This window comes from Microtus ochrogaster, linkage group LG3 (assembly GCF_000317375.1).
Source record: "Microtus ochrogaster isolate Prairie Vole_2 linkage group LG3, MicOch1.0, whole genome shotgun sequence".
In the NCBI taxonomy this organism is placed as follows: domain Eukaryota; kingdom Metazoa; phylum Chordata; class Mammalia; order Rodentia; family Cricetidae; genus Microtus; species Microtus ochrogaster.
This window is the reverse complement of record NC_022029.1, coordinates 44,560,297-44,579,153: the sequence shown is the minus strand read 5'-3', so window position 1 is coordinate 44,579,153 and position 18,857 is coordinate 44,560,297. Positions and strand designations below refer to the sequence as shown.

The following is an 18,857-nucleotide window of genomic DNA, read 5'->3' as shown; positions in this document are numbered from 1 at the left end:
CTGATGAGAAGGATGCCACAGGATTAGTGCATCACCAGTGAGTCATGGGCTATAAGAAGTAAGCATTGATTGGGTGCCCACTGTATGCAGTGCAGTGCTAGGTATGTTCCATGACCTTTCTTATAAACCTGTGTGCTGTGCTGTGTATAGGGACTGTCTCTGTTTCCAAATGACACTGTTTTAGAATTCATCAATGGAGTCAGGATAGGAAACAGGACCTTTGTGTCACTACAGCATGTCTGTCTCATGCCCAAGTACACATGTGACTTCAGGTGTAGGCAGACCTTAGAAAAGAATACAGTTACACAAGCCAGATCCAGTAGACCTGGATTGCAGATGGAGGGATGGAGGAAGAGAATTCGGAGAACCCCAACCTGTCTCTCCCACTCAGTTCCATGCAGTCTTGGAGCCATACAGAACGTGAATATGTCTTTCCAGACCTTTGAGTTGTCAGAAGAGGCCAAACATCAGAATGCCTGTCTTCAAATGTTAGATGCAGATTCAGAATTCTAAAGGGCAGTGCTCACTCAAGCCCGACAGTCCACAGGCCCACATCACCCTGCAGGGAAGCCTGTGGGCCCGAGACCCAGCAGTTAGCTGGCAGAGGCAGATGTCCTCGGAGGCCCTGTTTAAACTCTAGCAAGTAGTCTCTAACTCTCACCGCAAGTTGGGAAGAGTTTGTGACCCCTCATTACCTCCTAGAGAAGGGACAAACTAAGATTTGAGGTGACGTGGACTTATAACCTGCTGTTATAATGTTTAGTTAGTGTCTGGTGTGATCCCCAAACCCCCTTGTTAAATGCAGACTTGGTTCTGTTAAATGCAGACTTGGTTCCCAACCTGTGGCATTACTGAACGATGGTGGCATGTTTAAGAGTGGGCTTAGTGTGAAGTCATGGGTCACTGGGCGGGGGGAAGGAGTTTAAGGGGATGACCTTCATGAGCAACAAGCTCAGCTTCTTCCTCTCTCTCTTTTTCATTTCATTTCCAGTCAGGAAGTGAGCAACACCGCCTGACATGCCCAACCATGGGCTCAGAAGCAGTGGGGTCTTTAGACCATAAACTAGAGCCTCCCAAACTGGTAGACAGTAAGCCAGAATAGCTTCTCTGCTGTAAGGCGATTGTAGTTGTTTCTTTCCCCCCCCTCCCCCGGTGATGCAGAGCTGGCTACACACTTAGTTAACACATCTTCTTTGGTAATCCCTCAATCAAAGCCTTGGCTACCAGGGTCAGGGACCCCCTGGCTGTGGCGCTTTTTGCCCTAGCCAAAGGAACGTGTAAAATCTGTCTTCTCTTAGGCAGAGCTTGCTGAGTCTGAGGTTACTTACACCCTAATCTTTAGGAAACTCCTTCCCCAGTCATTTCATTATTCCTTCTTATTTCAATAACAAAGCCGTAACAGAAGACCCAGCTTATAAGTACCACTCCTCTCATTTTCAGTTCAGCAGGAAAATCAATAGTTTTAAAGATGAATTTGTCCATCAATAACAAAATCATTTGTTTGCCTCTCTGGAAGAACTATTGCACAGACTTTGATTTCCAAGTTCGTTGGATGGTGGGGTAGAGAAGACATGCTGGCCATTGGCTTTCATCCCTGCTAGAAGGAAAGGCGGTTTTCACAGTTATTTGCATGCTAGCTAACAAGCTATAGCTCATATAGAGAGTTATTTTCTTCCTCTCCACTGACTCAAGGCTTTGTCTTTATTGGCCGGGGTGACTGATGAGGGTCAGTCTAGCTTGGTGGGGATAAAGGGCTCAGAGCAGTTTGGCAACCATACAAAGAACCCCCTGGCCAGGCTTGGGGCATTCATGTTTTCAGTAATTCCTCCCTGAACTTGAAGACAAAGCCCCTTTCTCCCATGCAGCTTCCTCCCTCCTTGTCTAGACATTCTGCAAATGGTTCCCTAGTTACAGGAGCACAAACCCAGTCCCCCAAGCCTGCAGGCCAGCCAACTGCCACCAGGCACAGGGTGAGTGCTGGTAGAGGCAGCAATACTGAATGCATTCTAGGCGGGTCTTATCCCCAAGAGGAAGTCAGGAATCCTGAGGCGGTCCCATGGGGGTGGGGAGAGTGGTAAGGCCTGTGCCTAGGGAGTCTCTGCTTAGCAATGGCAAGCCATCTGAAGCTGTCCTGGGGATAGAGAGCACCGCATGCAGATATTTTCCTTTAAAGCTTTGACTGTGGTAAATATGCATACACGGATCATCGATGTCACTTCTTATGGTATAGATAGGCAGAGTTAAGTCCATCCACTCTGTTGGGTACCTGCTGTCCTGGACTTTGTCCATCTTGCAGATAGATGTAAATGCTTTTGTCCCCTCCTTCGCTCAAACCCTGCAATCCCCGTTCTGTTTTCTGTTTCTGGGTGTCTGGCTATTCTAGTTCCTTGATGAAACTGAGATCCTATAAGTACAGGTTGGGCACACCATATCTGATAGTGTGGTTTGCATATGAAATATCTCAACTCCGTTCACATGTTTGCACCCTTGTCTGCAGCACGAGGATGGGCCTGGGAAGTGAGTGTCCGGAAGCAGGCTATACTTATATACTTCCTGTCTCCTCTGATCCCTGACTGAGAGTCTAGGGTGACCAGGCGCCTTATGTTCCTATCAGCATGCCTTTTCCTCCTTGGTGAACTGTATCACCCTCCAACTATGAGCCCAAATAAACCCCTTGCCCTTAAGTTGCTTCTTGTCAGGGCTATAGTCCCATGGTGTGGAAAGCAGCTAAAGTAGCCAAGAGTGCAACTTTTCATGTCCAACACGACTCCAAGAACAGAAAATCCTACATCCGACCTCATGGGTCCATTAAGATAGTCAGGCTGTGTGTATAAAGTGTATAGGAAACGTCACACGTTTTGTGTTTTAAGTTTGGGTCCTTACCCATAGTATTAAGTTCATCATATGTTCATGTCCGGTAATCTGAAAATAATCTGAAGTCTGAGACGTTGCTCAAAGGGATGGATACTCACGTGTGTTTGTGTTTTTCTTTTTATTTATTTATTTATTTATTTATTTATTTATTTATTTATTAAGGATTTCTGCCTCCTCCCCGCCACCGCCTCCCCTTTCCCTCCCCCTCCCCGATGAAGTCCCTCTCCCTCATCAGCTTGAAGAGCAATCAGGGTTCCCTGACCTGTGGGAAGTCCAAGGACCACCCACCTCCATCCAGGTTTAGTAAGTTGAACATCCAAACTGCCTAGGCTCCCCCAAAGCCAGTACGTGCAGTAGGAACAAAAGCCCATTGCCATTGTTCTTGAGTTCTCAGTAGTCCTCATTGTCTGCTATGTTCAGCGAGTCCGGTTTTATCCCATGCTTTTTCAGACTCAGGCCAGCTGGCCTTGGTGAATTCCCGATAGAACATCCCCATTGTCTCAGTGTGTGGGTGCACCCCTCGCGGTCAGAGCCTACTTTAGTAGAGTGTCTGTCCTCTTGTGGACACATTGTGTTTTGGCTGTTCTTGAAAGTGGTTTTACACTAGCATCTGGGTCTGAGTTGATCCAACTCATGATGCTATTACTTTTGTCTTCGTAGGGTGTGTGTTTTGTGTGTACCTTGGTTTGTATTTCCTGTTATGGTTCTTAGGTAAATGTGGTGTCTGTGTGTTTCCAAGTAGATTATTGTAAAAAACAAGGACTTCTTGAATTTTGCATGCAAATGGATGAAAATAGAAAACACTATCCTGAGTGAGGTAAGCCAGACCCAAAAAGAGGAGCATGGGATGTACTCACTCATATTTGGTTTCTAGCCATAAATAAAGGACAGTGAGCTTATAATTCACGATCCTAGAGAAGCTAAATAAGAAGGTGTTTGTGTTTTTCTAATTTGCTTATTCATTAACATACTGTTGGCTGCTGAATTTTAATGTGTGTGTGTGTTTGGGTTTTTGTTTTTCTTTTTCATTTTTTCTCTTTTTTTGTTTTTGCTGTTTTTTTTTTTTTTTGAGACAGAATTTCTCTGTTTATCCCTGACTGTCCCAGAACTCACTCTGTAGACCAGGCTGGCCTCGAACTCAGAGATTTGCTTGCCTCTGTCTCCTGAGTGCTAGGATTAAAGGCATGTGCCACTATCACTGAGCATTAAATTAATTTAACAATATAGTCCCTTAGTTTCACTCAACATATTTCAAGCACCCATTAGCCACAACTGCCTAGCTACTACTGATGGCCAAGAAAGAGACTTCCAACTGCTCAGAAAGAGCTAATTGAGTGGAAAGCTGCTGGCTTACACTGATAGCTGATGGGGTGTGTGTGTGTGTGTGGGGGGACATACCAGATATTTTTTTCACACTGTGACAGCTAAGACATAATCAGACTTCATTTTTGTACCTGCCACAAGGCATTTGTATATTTCTGAATGGGCTACTTATCCCAGCTTCCTATCTTTTAATGTCCCCTCTCCTCCAGGGCATGGCCATTAAGTGACTAATTAAAGAATTTGCTTAGAGAACCTAGAGAGCATAAATGCACTTTGAAATGTTCCCAACGTGGACGTGGGAGAGGCCTGCTAGCACCGCCATTGATGGGAGTTAAATTGGAGTGTTTCATTAATTAGCACCGAATTGCTAACCTGGCAAGAATCCTAATTAGCTTTTGCCACAAAGCAGCCATATTCAGTAGGCCTACCCCTCAGGCAGCTGCTTTTAAGGCTTTTTTTCCTTGAGACCCACAGTGAACGTGGAATGCCACGTCAATCCAGTATCTACACACGTGTCTGCCAGATATATACTCTAAATTGCCTATGATCTTACTGACCCTTACTGCATGAGATCCACATATTCCATTCTGTAACCTGCAAGAGGACCACAGCATAGGGTTTGGGAAGTGCTGGCTTGGTGGCACAGGGATGCCACTCTTACCATCAGCGAGTCTCCTCCTACCCTCTCACACACACAGCTTTCAGAAAAGATTATAATATAATTACAATATTTCCCCCTTATCCCTCCCTACCTCCCATATAGTTTCCCCCACTCTCCTTCAAATACATGACCTCTGTTTCCACTAATCATTACTGCATGCCTATATGTATTTGTATATACATATATATTCCTAAATATGACCTGTTGAGTTCATATAATGTTATTTGTACGTATGTTTTCAGGGCTGACCGTTTGGCACTGGATAACCAATTGGTGTGCTCCTCCCGGGAGGACCACCTCTCCTGTTCCTGGCTTTGCTCAGTTGCTGTAGTTCTTTGTGTAAGGTTCCGAGACCTCAGGGACTTTTTCCTGTACACTTAGCACTCTTCCGTGGGCTAGGAAGTCATGCCTGCTTAAGGAAAATGGGTGGAAGTTTGAAGGAAAGAAATGAAGGCATCAGAAATCAAACCAAATTTCAATTATAAACCAAAGAGAGGAAGTAAACAAAGTATTGCAGGTTAAATGAGGTCGTCTTCCTGGTGGATTTTGCCTTAGCACCATGAAGTGCACATCTAGATAAAGAGACTCTCCGGTTAGATAGATGTCAGCCTTCTCCAGAGTCGCTGTAACCAGGTCAGTGGCTGCTTCCTGAGGTTTCTTCCAGTCTCCAGAGCGTCCCATTCTTCTTTGCTAAGTTTAGGGGGTTTCTGTCATTGTTGTTGTTTGTTCTGTAGTTGGGCCAGCCTGGAATTTGTTAAGTAGACCACGCTGGTCTTCACAGAGTTCCTCTTTTCTTCAGAATGCCAGGATTAAAGGGGTCAGCTTACTACCGTGCTCTACAACTGGTGGCAATTCCATTTTGGTGGTTGATTGCATATTTAGTCACTGGCTAAATAGGAGTATTTCTGTAGTACTTAGGGATTACCAGAAGCCTTGAGGTGGAAATCATCATTTCCGGGTTTCTTTTTGAAAAGTTTGGCCAATCCATCTAGCAGAGTTCTTAGATGTCACATATGGCAGCTGAAATGTAAATTGTTATACATTATTTTTTTTATAAAGCTGACTGTTCAGTTCTGTAGCCAAACTGGATGTACTCCAGCAGCTGCATAAAGCTAGTGGTCACCATGTCACCATGCTGCAGTGAGGAGACATGACATTTCTGTCATCAGCTGGTCCAGGAGGCCTGCTGAGTCATCTCTGAGGCTAGTCGATGGGACTTGGGCAAATTAAGTTGACAGGTAGCTCAACTGATGGTTGTGAGGTAGTTTTATGTTTCTTTTAGCTACACACACACACACACACACATACACAGAGAGAGAGAGGGGGGGGGTTGGAGAGAGATTGGTTGATTGATTTCCTGGTTATCCACAAAGCTCAATAAAAAAAGCCTGATCCCTGCCTTCCTCAGCCTCATTTATTCGTGTTCTCTTCACAGTCACCTGACCCAGTGGCCCAGCTGACTTGCTGAGCAAGCAGGAGACTAGGCGATGGATAAAAACCCATTGGGCTTTGTGTATTCTGCAAGTGCCCTTTTTTTAAATTCATTTATTTATTAAGGATTTCTGGCTCCTCACCACCACCACCTCCCATTTCCCTCCCCCTCCCCCGATCAAGTCCCCCTCCCTCATCAGCTCGAAGAGCAATAAGGGTTCCCTGACCTGTGGGAAGCCCAAGGACTGTCCACCTCTATCCAGGTCTAGTAAGGTGAGCGTCCAAACTGCCTAGGCTCCCCCAAAGCCAGTACGTGTAGTAGGATCAAAAACCCACTGCCATTGTTCTTGATGTCTCAGTATTCCTCATTGTCCGCTATGTTCAGCTAGTCCGGTTTTATCCCATGGTTTTTCAGGATAGATGTAATGCAAGTGCTTTTTATAACTGAAAGACCTGTGCTTGGCCTAGCCTGGGCATAGACCTAGCAGTTTCTAAACATGTCTGACTCTGAGCCTTGATAGCTGCTGTAGGTGTGAATGAAGCTAGCTGGTTTTGACTGGCTTGCTGGGGGTGGGGGTTGGAGTGAAAAGACAGTCCCCATGGTATCTTCTACGTACACAGCCTTTAACATTTACAGATATGTCTTCTGGGTCATGTAAATTGACATTCATAGGAAGAAGCATTTGCAGAGGAGGAGCCAAGGCTCAGAGAGGTAGAGCGGTCTGCCCATGGTCACACAGTTGGTAGCTGGCAGAGCTGAGCTCCGAGTCTCAGTCTGGAGCAGTGCGGCTCACCCGTCCTAATGATGCGACCCTTTAGTACACTTTGTCACATTGTGGTGACCCCAACCACAAAATTATTTTTGCTGCTACAGCATAACTGTAATTCTGCTACTGTTATGAGGATAGCAATGCAAATATCTGTGGTTTTCAATGGTCATAGGTGATCCCTGCGAAAGAGCCATTTGGCCCCAAAAGGTCATGACCCACAGGTTGAAAACTGCTATCTAGAGCTTTTGAGAGGCTGCGGCTTTACTTCTGTTGGATTCTGGACTCGTAAAATAAGACGTGTTTAGCTGGGCAACTGATGGTGCAGACAGAAAGTGGGCTCAGCGAGCGGTTTTAATGCTGGACTTGGAAAAGGGCCCCTTTAATGGGATGGCTTGGGTCCTGCCCTGCCCTTGGGGGTTTTGTTTTTCTTAAGCAGATGAATAAATATATTGCAAACAACCAATGTGTGTTATTGTAGAAAAAACTGAATGTATTAATGCTCATGGATGCTGAATAACTGGCCGAGTCCTTTCTAGAACTCTCTCGGAAAGAGAGCAGCTTTGAGTCAGAAAAGACTAAGGGGAAGGAAGGGCTCCTCAGGCGCAAAGGCTTGATGGCAAAGCAGACACTTGTAGACAGAAGCTTCAGTTTGCAGAATGCTAGAAAACTAGAAAAGGAACACTTGATTATTGAAAACCTACTCCTCACAAGACATTTTGTGGACCTGGGTTTGCAGCAGGGTCTTAACAAACTTAAGCCTCACTTTCATTGTGTGTGGACTTTGGAGGGAGAGACTCTCCATTGTTGATGATGAGATGGTTACCGCGGTATTTCAGATTGTTACTTCAAAAGTAAGCAAAGGGCTTTCATGAGAGGTGTAGCGTGATCACGTGAGTTAGAGTGGTGTTTGACCTTGGATGGCATCTGTGAGAATTACCCAGCTACGTAGGGAGCATGGAATGAACAGGGGCGGAGGTGGGAGCTGAGCAAAGCCCTGGGATGTGGGAGACCTGGAAAGAGGCCTGTGTGCTGCTGAGGATGGGGTGGGGGGAGAATGAGTGGTGGGAGGTGAAACAGAGGTGGGGGGGGGACGGGTCACAGGCTGATCAGAGCTTCTTCACCAGGTCTTTAAGAGCTGTCATTGACTTTACGGTATTTAAAGCGGAATCATGATTAAATGCATTCTTCTTTTCAAAGCTGCTTTGGCAGCAGTGTGGAGAATGTTTCCAGAAATTCCCGAGGGCCTCCCATGTGATCCTGGCTAGAGATGATGACACGGGGGTGGTGGCAGCTCTGGGAAAGGGAATGGTTAATTCCCAGAGGGCCGTAGGAGATGTTGAAGCATATGGTAAGGATGGCTTCTGATAGTGCCCTGATGGGATGGAGGTGGAGCTGGCCCCGAGATCTGGGAGAAGGCACCCAGTTTGAGAAAGATCAGCCTTGGACATCAGAGAGGAGATGGGTGGAGAGGGGTTGGAAACTCTAGTTGAGAACTGAGCTGGGCTTAACTGGTGAAGTTATTGGTGCAAGGAGTCTCTGGGTGACACCTCCACCCAGGGGAAAAAAGAACGCTAGCTCAGGAGCCAATAAAGGGCTAAAGGAAAACCCAAAGTACTTGTAGATTATGCCATTGAGGCAGAGTAAAAATTATTCAAAAGAGTGATCATATCTTTCCCATCAAATCGTTTTCCTCATAATGCCCAAATCTGTCAAGGGGTGACCACCAAACATCTCTGGTCCAAGGCGCTTCTCCAAGGGAGAGCTGGCTCACTGCGTCATTGCCAGTTCCGTACGTGTGGGTTCAGACAACTGAGGGTCAGAAATACAGCATGGGGGAATTGCCTCCGAACTAAACATGCACAGGCTGTTTCATCTTATTATTCCCTCAAGCAATATAGTATATGAATTATTTATGTAGCATTTACATTGTGTTAGGTATTCTAAACAATCTAGAGATGATTTAAGTCTGCAGAAAATATGTATAGGTTATAAGCAAGTACCGCACCCTTTTAAATGAGAGACCTGGGTATCTCTGCAGGGTCCTGGCATCAACCTCCTGTGAATACCAAAAGGCAACTGCCTATTATTTATTCATATGACAGATTGCTCTGTGTGTGTGCACGCGCATGTGCGTGTGCATGTATGATGCTGGGAACAATAACCTCTTTTCCTTTCTCCTACACGACTGCTCTTTCTTTGGCTGCCATTATGGCCTGTTGCCAACTCGAGTTTACTTAGCCCCATGACGGACTAAGTATGTGTGGTCCCTGCAGCTATGCAGTTCTTCTTCAGAGTCCCCAGAATAACGCCAGCCGGGATGCTGGTCTGAGTTAGCCTGCAGTAGCTGCTGATCCACATGCAGGCAGTTGGAATGTCCCTTGCCCAGCCTGCTGCCATATTCCTCCTTGCTCTTCTCATTGCAGGATGTCTGGCGCTCCTCCAAGTTACTGTTTTGTGGCGTTGCCACCTCGAGCCAAGGATGGCTTGGTGGTGTTTGGGAAAAATTCAGCACGGCCTAGAGATGAAGTGCAGGAGGTGGTGTATTTCCCGGCTGTCGATCATGAAGCGGAGAGCAAAGTTGAGGTAAGTGGTAAGGTGTGGCCCCTCTGCTCCTCTGATGTCATCTTCTTAGGGCTTGCCTCTAACTGCCTAGCTTCTTCCCAGGAAGCCTGCTTACCTTCCAGATGGTCATGTTATTTTTACTAATTCTGTTTGTTGTTGAAATAAGAGCGGCGGGGCTGAGTCGCAGGCGCCCATGCCGATGAGCTTGTAGCCTGAACAACAAGGGCACAATGGAGAATTCTGTATCCACTTCGGTCCTTGTTTTATGGTTAAGGAAAATATATAATTCCAAAGACAAATCTGTAATTAAAAATAGATTCGTTGAAGTCTAGCTTGCCTCCTTCCTTGGTTTCCTTTTTCCTTATAGGTAACCTCCATTTGGAAGTGTTTTTGTTCTTTTGATTTGTTTAGTCTTCTGCAGTGGCTTAAGGAGAAATGTCCCCCATCCATTCATTTATCACCAGTTGGCAATACTGTTTTAGAAGGTTATGGAACCTTTACAGGGAGCAGCCTTGAAGGACATCTGTCGCTGGGGGCGGGCTTTTAGTGTTTCCAGCTTCACCTTGCTTCTAGTTTACTCCTCTTGCTTCTGTGTGAGACTGAGGTGTGGTCTCCCAGCTTCCTGCTCTAGCCATCCGCCGTCCTACGTCCCCTGCCATTTTAGACATATATTCCTTGGGATCTGTTAGTCAAAATGAACTCTAAGTTGTCATCATGTGTGTAATAAATCACACACAAGGAGTATGCATCCCCATTCCTTTCTGTGCAGAGCCCCTCTCCCTGCTTCTCTCTCTTTTTCTTTACTTTCCCTTTGCTAAGGCAGAGCCTTGCTGCACAGCTACACTGGCCTTGAACTAACAGTTGCCTCATCTCGACCTCTGAGTACGAGGGTTACATTGGAACACCACTACAGTGGGTCTGCTTTTCTCTACTTTGCTTTTCTTCCCCACAATAAAATTTGTATCATAGTATATTTGTTATTTTTCTGTTGCTGTGATAAAATACCACTATCCGGTAGGGTTTATGATTCCAGACGGGTAAGAGTTCATCACCCTTACTGTGGGAAAGCCTGCAGCAGGCAGTATGGCAGCTGGTGCAGCAAGCTGAGCTCTCCCATCTTGAACTGAACCCAGGAAGCAAAGAGCACACCAAAATAGCAAACCCTCCTTCAGTAACATATTTCCTCTAGTAAGTCCATACCTTCTAAACCTACCCAAACTGTGCCATCAGCTTGGGACCTAGTATTCAAGCATCTGAGCCTATGGAGACATTCTCATTGAAACCATCACACTTGGAGATCAGAAAATACAGTATACACGACTTGTACTTACTTCAGTGTGCTTTATTGAGTAGTGGTACAGTCAGTGGCTATGCCAGCTGACCAACTTAATCAACTCCACGTTGCTGCTGGATACTGGGGTTGTTTTCTAGTTCTCGGCTGCTCCCAGAAGTGCTGGATGAATAGTTGTCTCTTTATCTGTGTCTTGCCTTTCATATTTCTAGTATGCTAAAGATTGTTAATCACTTCCTGTTTTGAATGCTTTAAAATTTCATTTTTATTAATATTTATTTGGGATACTTGACTAGGAATGAGATCTGGGTCACGAGCTAAGTGCATATGTAATGCTGGCAAATATGATCGTACTTCTTCCCATAGGTGTTACTATTTTACATGCCCACCAACAATGCATGACCACATATGTCTCTCTGTGTTCCTAGCGTGTGTTTTGGACTTTCATGATGGTTAGCTTACATTAATTTTAAATTCTGCTATTTTACCAAATTCCTTTTTCAGTTGTATCAGCTTTTACCATCGAGTCTCTTGGCGTCACCAGGTGTCCTGTTATGGCCTCCAAATCGGGATACTTTGATTCTTCTTCTATTTCTGATTATTTTCTTGTCTGATTGTGTTGGCTTCTATCTTGAATGCAGTGGAGATAGTGGTGTCCTTGCAACTGACCCTGATGAAGAGGGTGCCTGTAGACATTTATATCGGGATGCTGGTGTAGGGACTGAGGCTTGATTAATTTTGTTATAGTAAAATCTATGCATAAGTTCCTATTTAAAATAAAAAAGATAGCTTAGAGGCTTTGCTAAATTCTGTTGAAGATTTGAAGATTTTTTTTTTTGAGACAGGGTTTCTCTATAGCTTTGGAGCCTGTCCTGGAACTAGCTCTTGTAGATCAGGCTGATCTTGAACTCACAGAGATCCGCCTGTCTCTGCCTCCTGCAGTTATGGGGCAATTGCCTAATGCCTTCATTTCTATTTCTTTGGCAAATTGAGCCATGTTTGCATTCATGAGTTATGCTTCTTAGTTATGATATTTTTGTATGTTTAAATGGTAGTTGTTAAACAATTAAGAATTTGTAGAGAAAAAGGAGGCTAGTCAAGAACAAGCTCTGTCTACATCTATATTCTTCAGTGTTTTATGGTGAAGACAATAAAAGTCTTTTCTCATGCCCTGCCTGGTTTAAAGGTATAGTTACCAATGTGTCTAGCGTTTTTTTTTTTTCCTGGACACCACTTCTGCTTCTCTCTGTTAATGTGTACATTAGCACCAAAAGGCAGCAGACCGCAATGAAGAGTTGCCTATTTTGAGGAAGGCAGAATTGGCTGCACCGTGATGTAGCCGTCTGACAGGATGGTGGGAGACTGTGTCTCATGGACACAGAAGTAAAAAGAAGTAAGGACACCTTGCTTCTTGAGTTGAACCGCTACCTAGTCCCCGTCTCCTATCTTTAGTGGGACGCTTATGTAGTCAAAGAGAAAGTGTGAGTCTCTCTGGCAAGTGCCTCAGAGTGCAATGTCTATTCCTCAGTGAGTGAATGTCTGTGTCACCTGAGTGTGGATGTCTTTTCCAGGAACAGGGAAAACTTCCCGGATGACATTTGCTGGCTCGAGCTATTGTTGCCTTTTCCCATCTGCTTTCATGAATCTTTAACTCCCTACCTGACTGCAGAGACATAGGTACTGAAACCATCCTGCGGATTCTACAGGATGGAGTCAAACCCCAAAGGCAGCAGTTCTGGTTTCCATCCCACACACACCCTTATTCCTCCCGAGCCGAGGGGTGCTGGGGGGTCTGCACCATTCACTCTGACATGAACCAACCTTGCTGCAGGCTGGTGAGTGCTCTGACCAGTGGCTCATGCAGCAGTGCTACGGAATGTTTTCCAGGGCTTGATAATAAGATGTCGTTTTTTTTTTTTTCTGTCTGTCTCTCCTTGCCCAAAGGACTATACCCTATGAACTCAATCACCTGTCATGCTGGGAGGTATTAAAGTAGTCCATATACACAGGGCAGGTCCCACAGGGATAAAAACTGCCAGTAAGTGGATGAAAGACATCGGATCCAGCCCTAGGTAGTGGTGTAGAGACACAGTGTCTGGCTGCTTGCTGTTCACATGCCTGATTCAATGAACCCATGAGCACAATAAATGGTTGTTAATACCATTTAGTTTAGGGGTAATTTGTTAAGTAGCCATAGTAGCTATAATATTATACAAAAGCCTGGTATAAACATGTCTGAAATCAGAATTGTATGGGGCTAAAGAGATGGCTCAGTAGTTAAGAGCACTGGCTGCTCTTTCGGAGGACCTTGGTTCAAGTCCCAGCACACACATGCCAGTTCTCAACTGTCTGTGGCTCCAATTCCAGCGACCCTGACGCCCCCTTCTTGTCTCTGCAGGCACCAGAGGAGCTTGTTGTGCACAGGCGTAGGCACAAACAAAACATACATACAATTTTTAAAAATAGCTAAAAAAAAAAGAAAAGAACTTCAGGAAGTTTATTTTCTTTCTTGCGAGGCAAGCTAAGTAGTACTGGTGTTCTACTCATCGAGTATCCTGTCAGTCAGGCGGTGGTGGCTGACGCCTTTAATCCCAGCACTCAGGAGGCAGAGGCAGGTGCATCTCCGTGAATTCGAGACCAGCCTGGTCTACAAGAGTTAGTTCCAGCATGGCTAGGACTGTTACACAGAGAAACCAAAAAAAAAAAAAAATCCTGCCATAAAGCAGACACAATTCTGCTCCCTGGCTCAACACACAATATGTTATTACTCAACTATGCTATAGATTGAATCATGAGTTTTTGCACAGATGGAGATGTGGTTCATAATATCCAGCAGTCTCTGGGATGCCCCTGGCCTCCTCATGCTCCATACCTGTATCATGAGCTGCCTCTCTACACATGTGTGGTTAGCAGGTAAAATAACACTCGAGGTAAAACCACATTCACGATCTCCATTTTGTTTGTCTCTTTTGTCTGTCCACACCACTGCATGCACACAGTTTATGCTGGAAGCCAGAGCAAAGGCTGAACTTTACCTTGCACACCCCAGAATGCACAGGGACAGCTGTCACTGCATCCTTTTGTTCGAACATAATCTGGTGTCCCCATCTCCTCCCCACCATTTCTGTCTCGCCTTTTTTTCTGTTATTCTCTTATTGGCATGGAATTCTCTCTGTCTTGATTATTCTTCTTGAAGGATTACCAGGAGGTTTTTTTTTTTTAATATTTATTTATCTTATATAGAGTGTTCTGCCTGAATGTATACCTGCAGGCCAGAAGAGGGCACCAGATCCCATTGTAGGTGGTTGCGAGCCACCATGTGGGTGATGGGAATTGAACTCAAGACTTTTGGAAGAGCAGCCAATGCTCTTAACCTCTGCACCATCTCTCTAGCCCCAGAAGTTTCTTTACAAAGCAAAGCTGTCCCTAACTTATTGATTTGTTTGGATGATAGGCAGGGCTGATATGCGTACTGTTTAGAACTCTTCTCAACTGGCACCCTGTCTACTTCTTCCCTTTTTAAATTATTAGAGTTTTTAAAAAGAGCGATGCTGTGTTTAGAAGAATGTGAACAGAAAGTGGAGTTCCCACAGAGCCCTCGCTTGTGCCCTTATGCTCCCCATTTCCAGCCTCTGATAGACGGATGCTGCCATGGGCTCTCTCGACTCATCTGTGCGTCCCTGTTTTCATCCTTAGTTACCCATTCAGCTTGTACCCTAGGCCTCTGCTACACTGAGCTCTTGCCATTTCTTAGACAAAAAAAAAAAATCTGTATTTCTCTATTTTTTTTTATATTCTCATATTATTGCTGGAATTGTCCTTCCTCTTTCATAGACTCCTAGGCATCCTTCAAGGTCCTAGTACCATTATGTCCTCTTCTTTTTAGTCTGTGACTCCTCCCTGGACACCGAACATGCCACGCATGATCTCCCATTGTAAGTCAAGTGACACTCACAGTTACCTGAAGCCAACACAGTGAGTTCTGACTTGGTGATGGGTCTGGGGTTCTTTTCCTGCTTTCTGCTTTGCAGTGTCTTTTGATACTCAGTTCTCTTATGTGCTGGATGGAGATCATGATACCTGCTCTCCCTGCAACCCTGGATGTTATATGAGCTCACATGAAAAAGCCCTTAGTAATCTTGAAGCAGGATGTTTTAAGAAAGGGGTAGCTCTATATTCCCCCCAAATTCTACTTTTCTTTCCCTTCCACAGCTCTCTCTCACTAGCATGGAGACTTTCTGGCTCCAAGTTTACTACACGTTTGAGAATAAAAAAATTAGTGAATTAATTCTTGGTGGGGTTGGAAGGAAGCATACATGCCATGGTGCATGTGGTATGTGAGGGGACAGCTTGTGGGAATCTGCCCTCTCCTTTAACCATGTGGACCCCAGAGGATCAAACTTAGGTCTTCAGGCTTGCTTGCAAATCCCTTTCCACATTAAGCCAAAAACACTCATTCACATAAAATTAAGGGACTAAATCTAAACCAACACCCATCTCATGCTACTTCAAACACACAGACCCTGAGGTTCGCTTAGAGAACTTGTCTGAGCATGCTAAAGTGGCCTCCTGACAGCTAAGTCCATCCTTCCGTGTGTCTTTCCTTTAACCCTGTCCATCCAGTTCCTCCACCCTTCATCTTCCAATCAGTCATCCCCCATCCACTTATCATGTTGTCTGAGACACTATGCATAAGAAATGATGCTCCCTAGCACAAGAGTCTCAGTTCTAAAATTATACTGAACGCTTTTGTTCCTTTTGTGCAGCTGGAGGACTGAAACATCTGAGCTTGCTGTTCTTCAGTTTTTCCACATGTATTCTCAGCTTATAACAATTCTCTTAGGGTTGGAGACTGGGATGGATGCGGCTCTCTTTCTTTTTGTTATCGTGTGCAAGGTCCATGCTGATCTCCATGCGATTCTAATTTTAGCGTATGTGCCACTGGAGCGAGCACCTGTGTTTATCTTTAAATGCTCCCCTGTGCAGTCTGGGGATGTCGCATTGCTGAGCATCCCACAAGTCGTCTTTGTCTTAGGACAAGTCTGTGCAGTTCTTCCTGTATGGGGAGAGGAAGCAGGTGGACAAGGTCCTGGATAATGTTGTGCTGTTTGTGTGTGTGTATGTCTGTGGACATATGTTTGTTCTTATATGGTGATCTTCTATTAAGGAGAGTATCGTACCAACATTAAAATACTGTTTCAGAAAAATAATGTTTTTAGTAAAATTCACATTTATACTCAGTGCCCATGAGACTAATTTTGTTTTGTTTTGTTTTGTTTTGTTTCAAGACAGAGTTTCTCTGTGTAGCCTTAGCTGTCCTGGGACTTAATCTGTAGACCAGGATGGCCTCAAACTCACAGAGATCCACCTGCCCCTGCCTCTGCCTCCCGAGTGTGAGGACTAAAAGCATGCACCACTACCGCCTGGCAAGACTAATTATTAATAACAGAGTTAGATTTGATGCATAATACATCCTGAAAGTGCTGCTTGAAAATAAATCTCAAACCATTATTCTGCTGTTTATTGTTCCCCTTGTTTTTTTTGAAGGTCCGTTTTAATTTATGTTCATTATAGTGCACATGGCACAGTAGCCTCGGTGAGGCTATTTAATGCCCATGATTTGTGACGAGTTTTTGGTAAACTGTTTCTTTTCCTCCCCAGGGGACATATTTATGAGTAGAATAGAAATAAAAAATGACTCCATGGCATTGTTACAAAAGTTTTCCAGATGGAGAATGTAGTGTTTTTTTGTGAGGTGTGTTGATGCAAAAACCACAGCTCTCATCTTAAAGGGAATAGGACATAGTTTACTCTGGAGCCATCTTGAATGATCGTGACCTGGGAACACAGATGTAGGTTACCCCAAGTCCCATGTCCCAGCATGGAAGTGGTTCCATGAAGCTTTATAGTTTTTATAGAATAAAAAAAAATCCATAAATCAAGGCAAGTTTAAAACACACTGGTGGGTCCACCAGAGAGGAGGTTTCAACGACGGGAAGTTTTTCTATAGTCTCAGGATATTATCTGATGACATTCTTACCTTTTGGAATGTTGGAAGTTAGTGGTCTGCTAAGCTAGTAGATTCTAAAAGGTTTCTACCTACTATTGACAAGATGTTAGCTCTGGCCCAGGTGGGCAAGGAATGCTGGCTGTTCTGGAAGACATGCTGCTTTCTAAGAATTTTCATCCAGAGCCTGAGACAGCTTCTTTTCAGGAATTCTCCTTCACAGGGGTATTTATGTGCATGTATGTGTGATTTTGTATGTGTGTCTGTACATGTGTGTGCCTCTGTATGCATGTGTTTGTGCATGTGTGCATGTGTCTGTACCTGTGTATGTGTGTGTGTCTGCGCCTGTGTATGTGTGTGTATGTCTGTGTGCACATGTATTCATGCATGCATGCGTGTGCGTAGAGTCTGAATTTTACTCCATAGGTCATTTCTCACAACAGGTGAACACAAGTCGCTGTGACATCAGGACAACTGAACAGAGTTCCACGGCCACTGGGCCAGCTAGACGCTGTCTCTCACATCTTTCTGCTTCCTTCTCTGCATCTCTAAGGTCTGCTTTGAGTGAGAAGTCCGATGCTCAGGGCTTTGGGAGCGTGGCTTAGTAGAGGGCTTCCTTCTGGTGCAGCTCTTCCCAAACCTATTTCTCAAGCCAGGCTTCCCCCTTGACCATCCCCAGAGTCTGGCAGTCTCAGGGAAATGCCAGGCAGTTCTGAGATGTGATTGAGGGTGGTGCACTCTGCCCAGCGCTGTCTCTAGAGTTCATTTGTAAGTCAAATAGCAGGGGGGTCTGTGGGCTGAAACAAGCCCTGCCCTAAGCCTCTGGATCCTATAGTACTGCTTTAACTGCTTTAAAGACACAAGCTTCTTACATTTCTATCCCAAAGCGCCCCAGTCTCCCAGTCTTTTCTCTTCTGCCCTTGAAGTCTGGCTGAGTCATCAGCTGTCCCTCCAAGGTCCTCACTGGTGGTGTCAGGGCTGTGGTCCCCATCTGAGTACAGTAGGAAAAATACAATGGCCACAGTGCACACACTGAAATGCCTATTGTGTGAGTCTCTCTTCGCCTCTCACTGGGTGAAGTCCAGCAATAGTGTGCCCTGGAATGGTGGTGTGGGCACCCACGAAACTGAGCTTGCTTTTTAGTTTTGACCCAGCCCCACAAGACAGCGAAGGGCTTGCTCTGCACGGTGGTTGTGTCCATCACACGGGGGGCCCTTTGAAGGCCCATCTTCTCTGCTCCTTCCTCCAGGTATCCCCCTGAAGCCACCTGAGAGAAGGAGAATTCAGGATTGCCGTAGCTGACAATGAAAAGTACCCCTCCTGCTCAGGCGGCCTTCTATTGTTGTGACCCAAAGTCACGCTCACTGACAGACTGCTTTGTGGAAGGCGGGGTGGGAGGGAGGGGAAAACTGTTCATCCTTTTCCTTAGCTTCCAACCACCGCTGCCATGATGCTTTTAAGTGGTGAAGACTTTTTGTATGTGCGTGCATGTGTTTGTGTGTGTGTGTGTGTGTGCGTACACATACTTGTATACATATATGTAGACCTGGGGTTGGTGTCAGTTTTTTCCTCCAATTGTTTCCACTTAAGTCTTTGAGACTGTCTCATTGAACATGGAGCCCATCAGTTTGGCAAGTAGCAGGCATCCCCCTGTCTCTGTCTTACCCATGTCAATGTTACAGGTATGCTCTGTTGCAGAAAGCTTTTCTTGGGTGCTGAAAATGAACTCAGGTCCTCATGCTTAGGTAGCAAGCCCTTATCTTTCTGGGGCATCTCCCTACTCTCTGAGATTTTGTTGTTGATTCTTGGCTTGTTTTACTGTAAGGTTAACTAGGAATTTTGACTTGGGGCATTTCATTTGCTTTTGCCATGGGAGATTTCGGGTGCTTTCTTTACTTGTGTTCCTGGGGGAAACCTCTGTACCTCAAATCTTGCTTC

At 45.1% G+C, this 18,857-nt stretch overlaps 1 protein-coding gene across 2 annotated transcripts in view; it reads left to right on the top strand.

The window, feature by feature from the left end:
* Scrn1 (secernin 1) overlaps positions 1-18,857 on the top strand; it is a 65,429-nt gene that overhangs the window by 9,771 nt on the left and 36,801 nt on the right. For both annotated transcript variants that reach the window (XM_005360834.3, XM_026785884.1), the window contains exon 2: positions 9,483-9,642. In XM_005360834.3, coding sequence (XP_005360891.1) covers positions 9,484-9,642 — 159 coding nt within the window. In that variant the 5' untranslated portion in view covers position 9,483. The remainder of the gene's footprint in view (positions 1-9,482; positions 9,643-18,857) is intronic.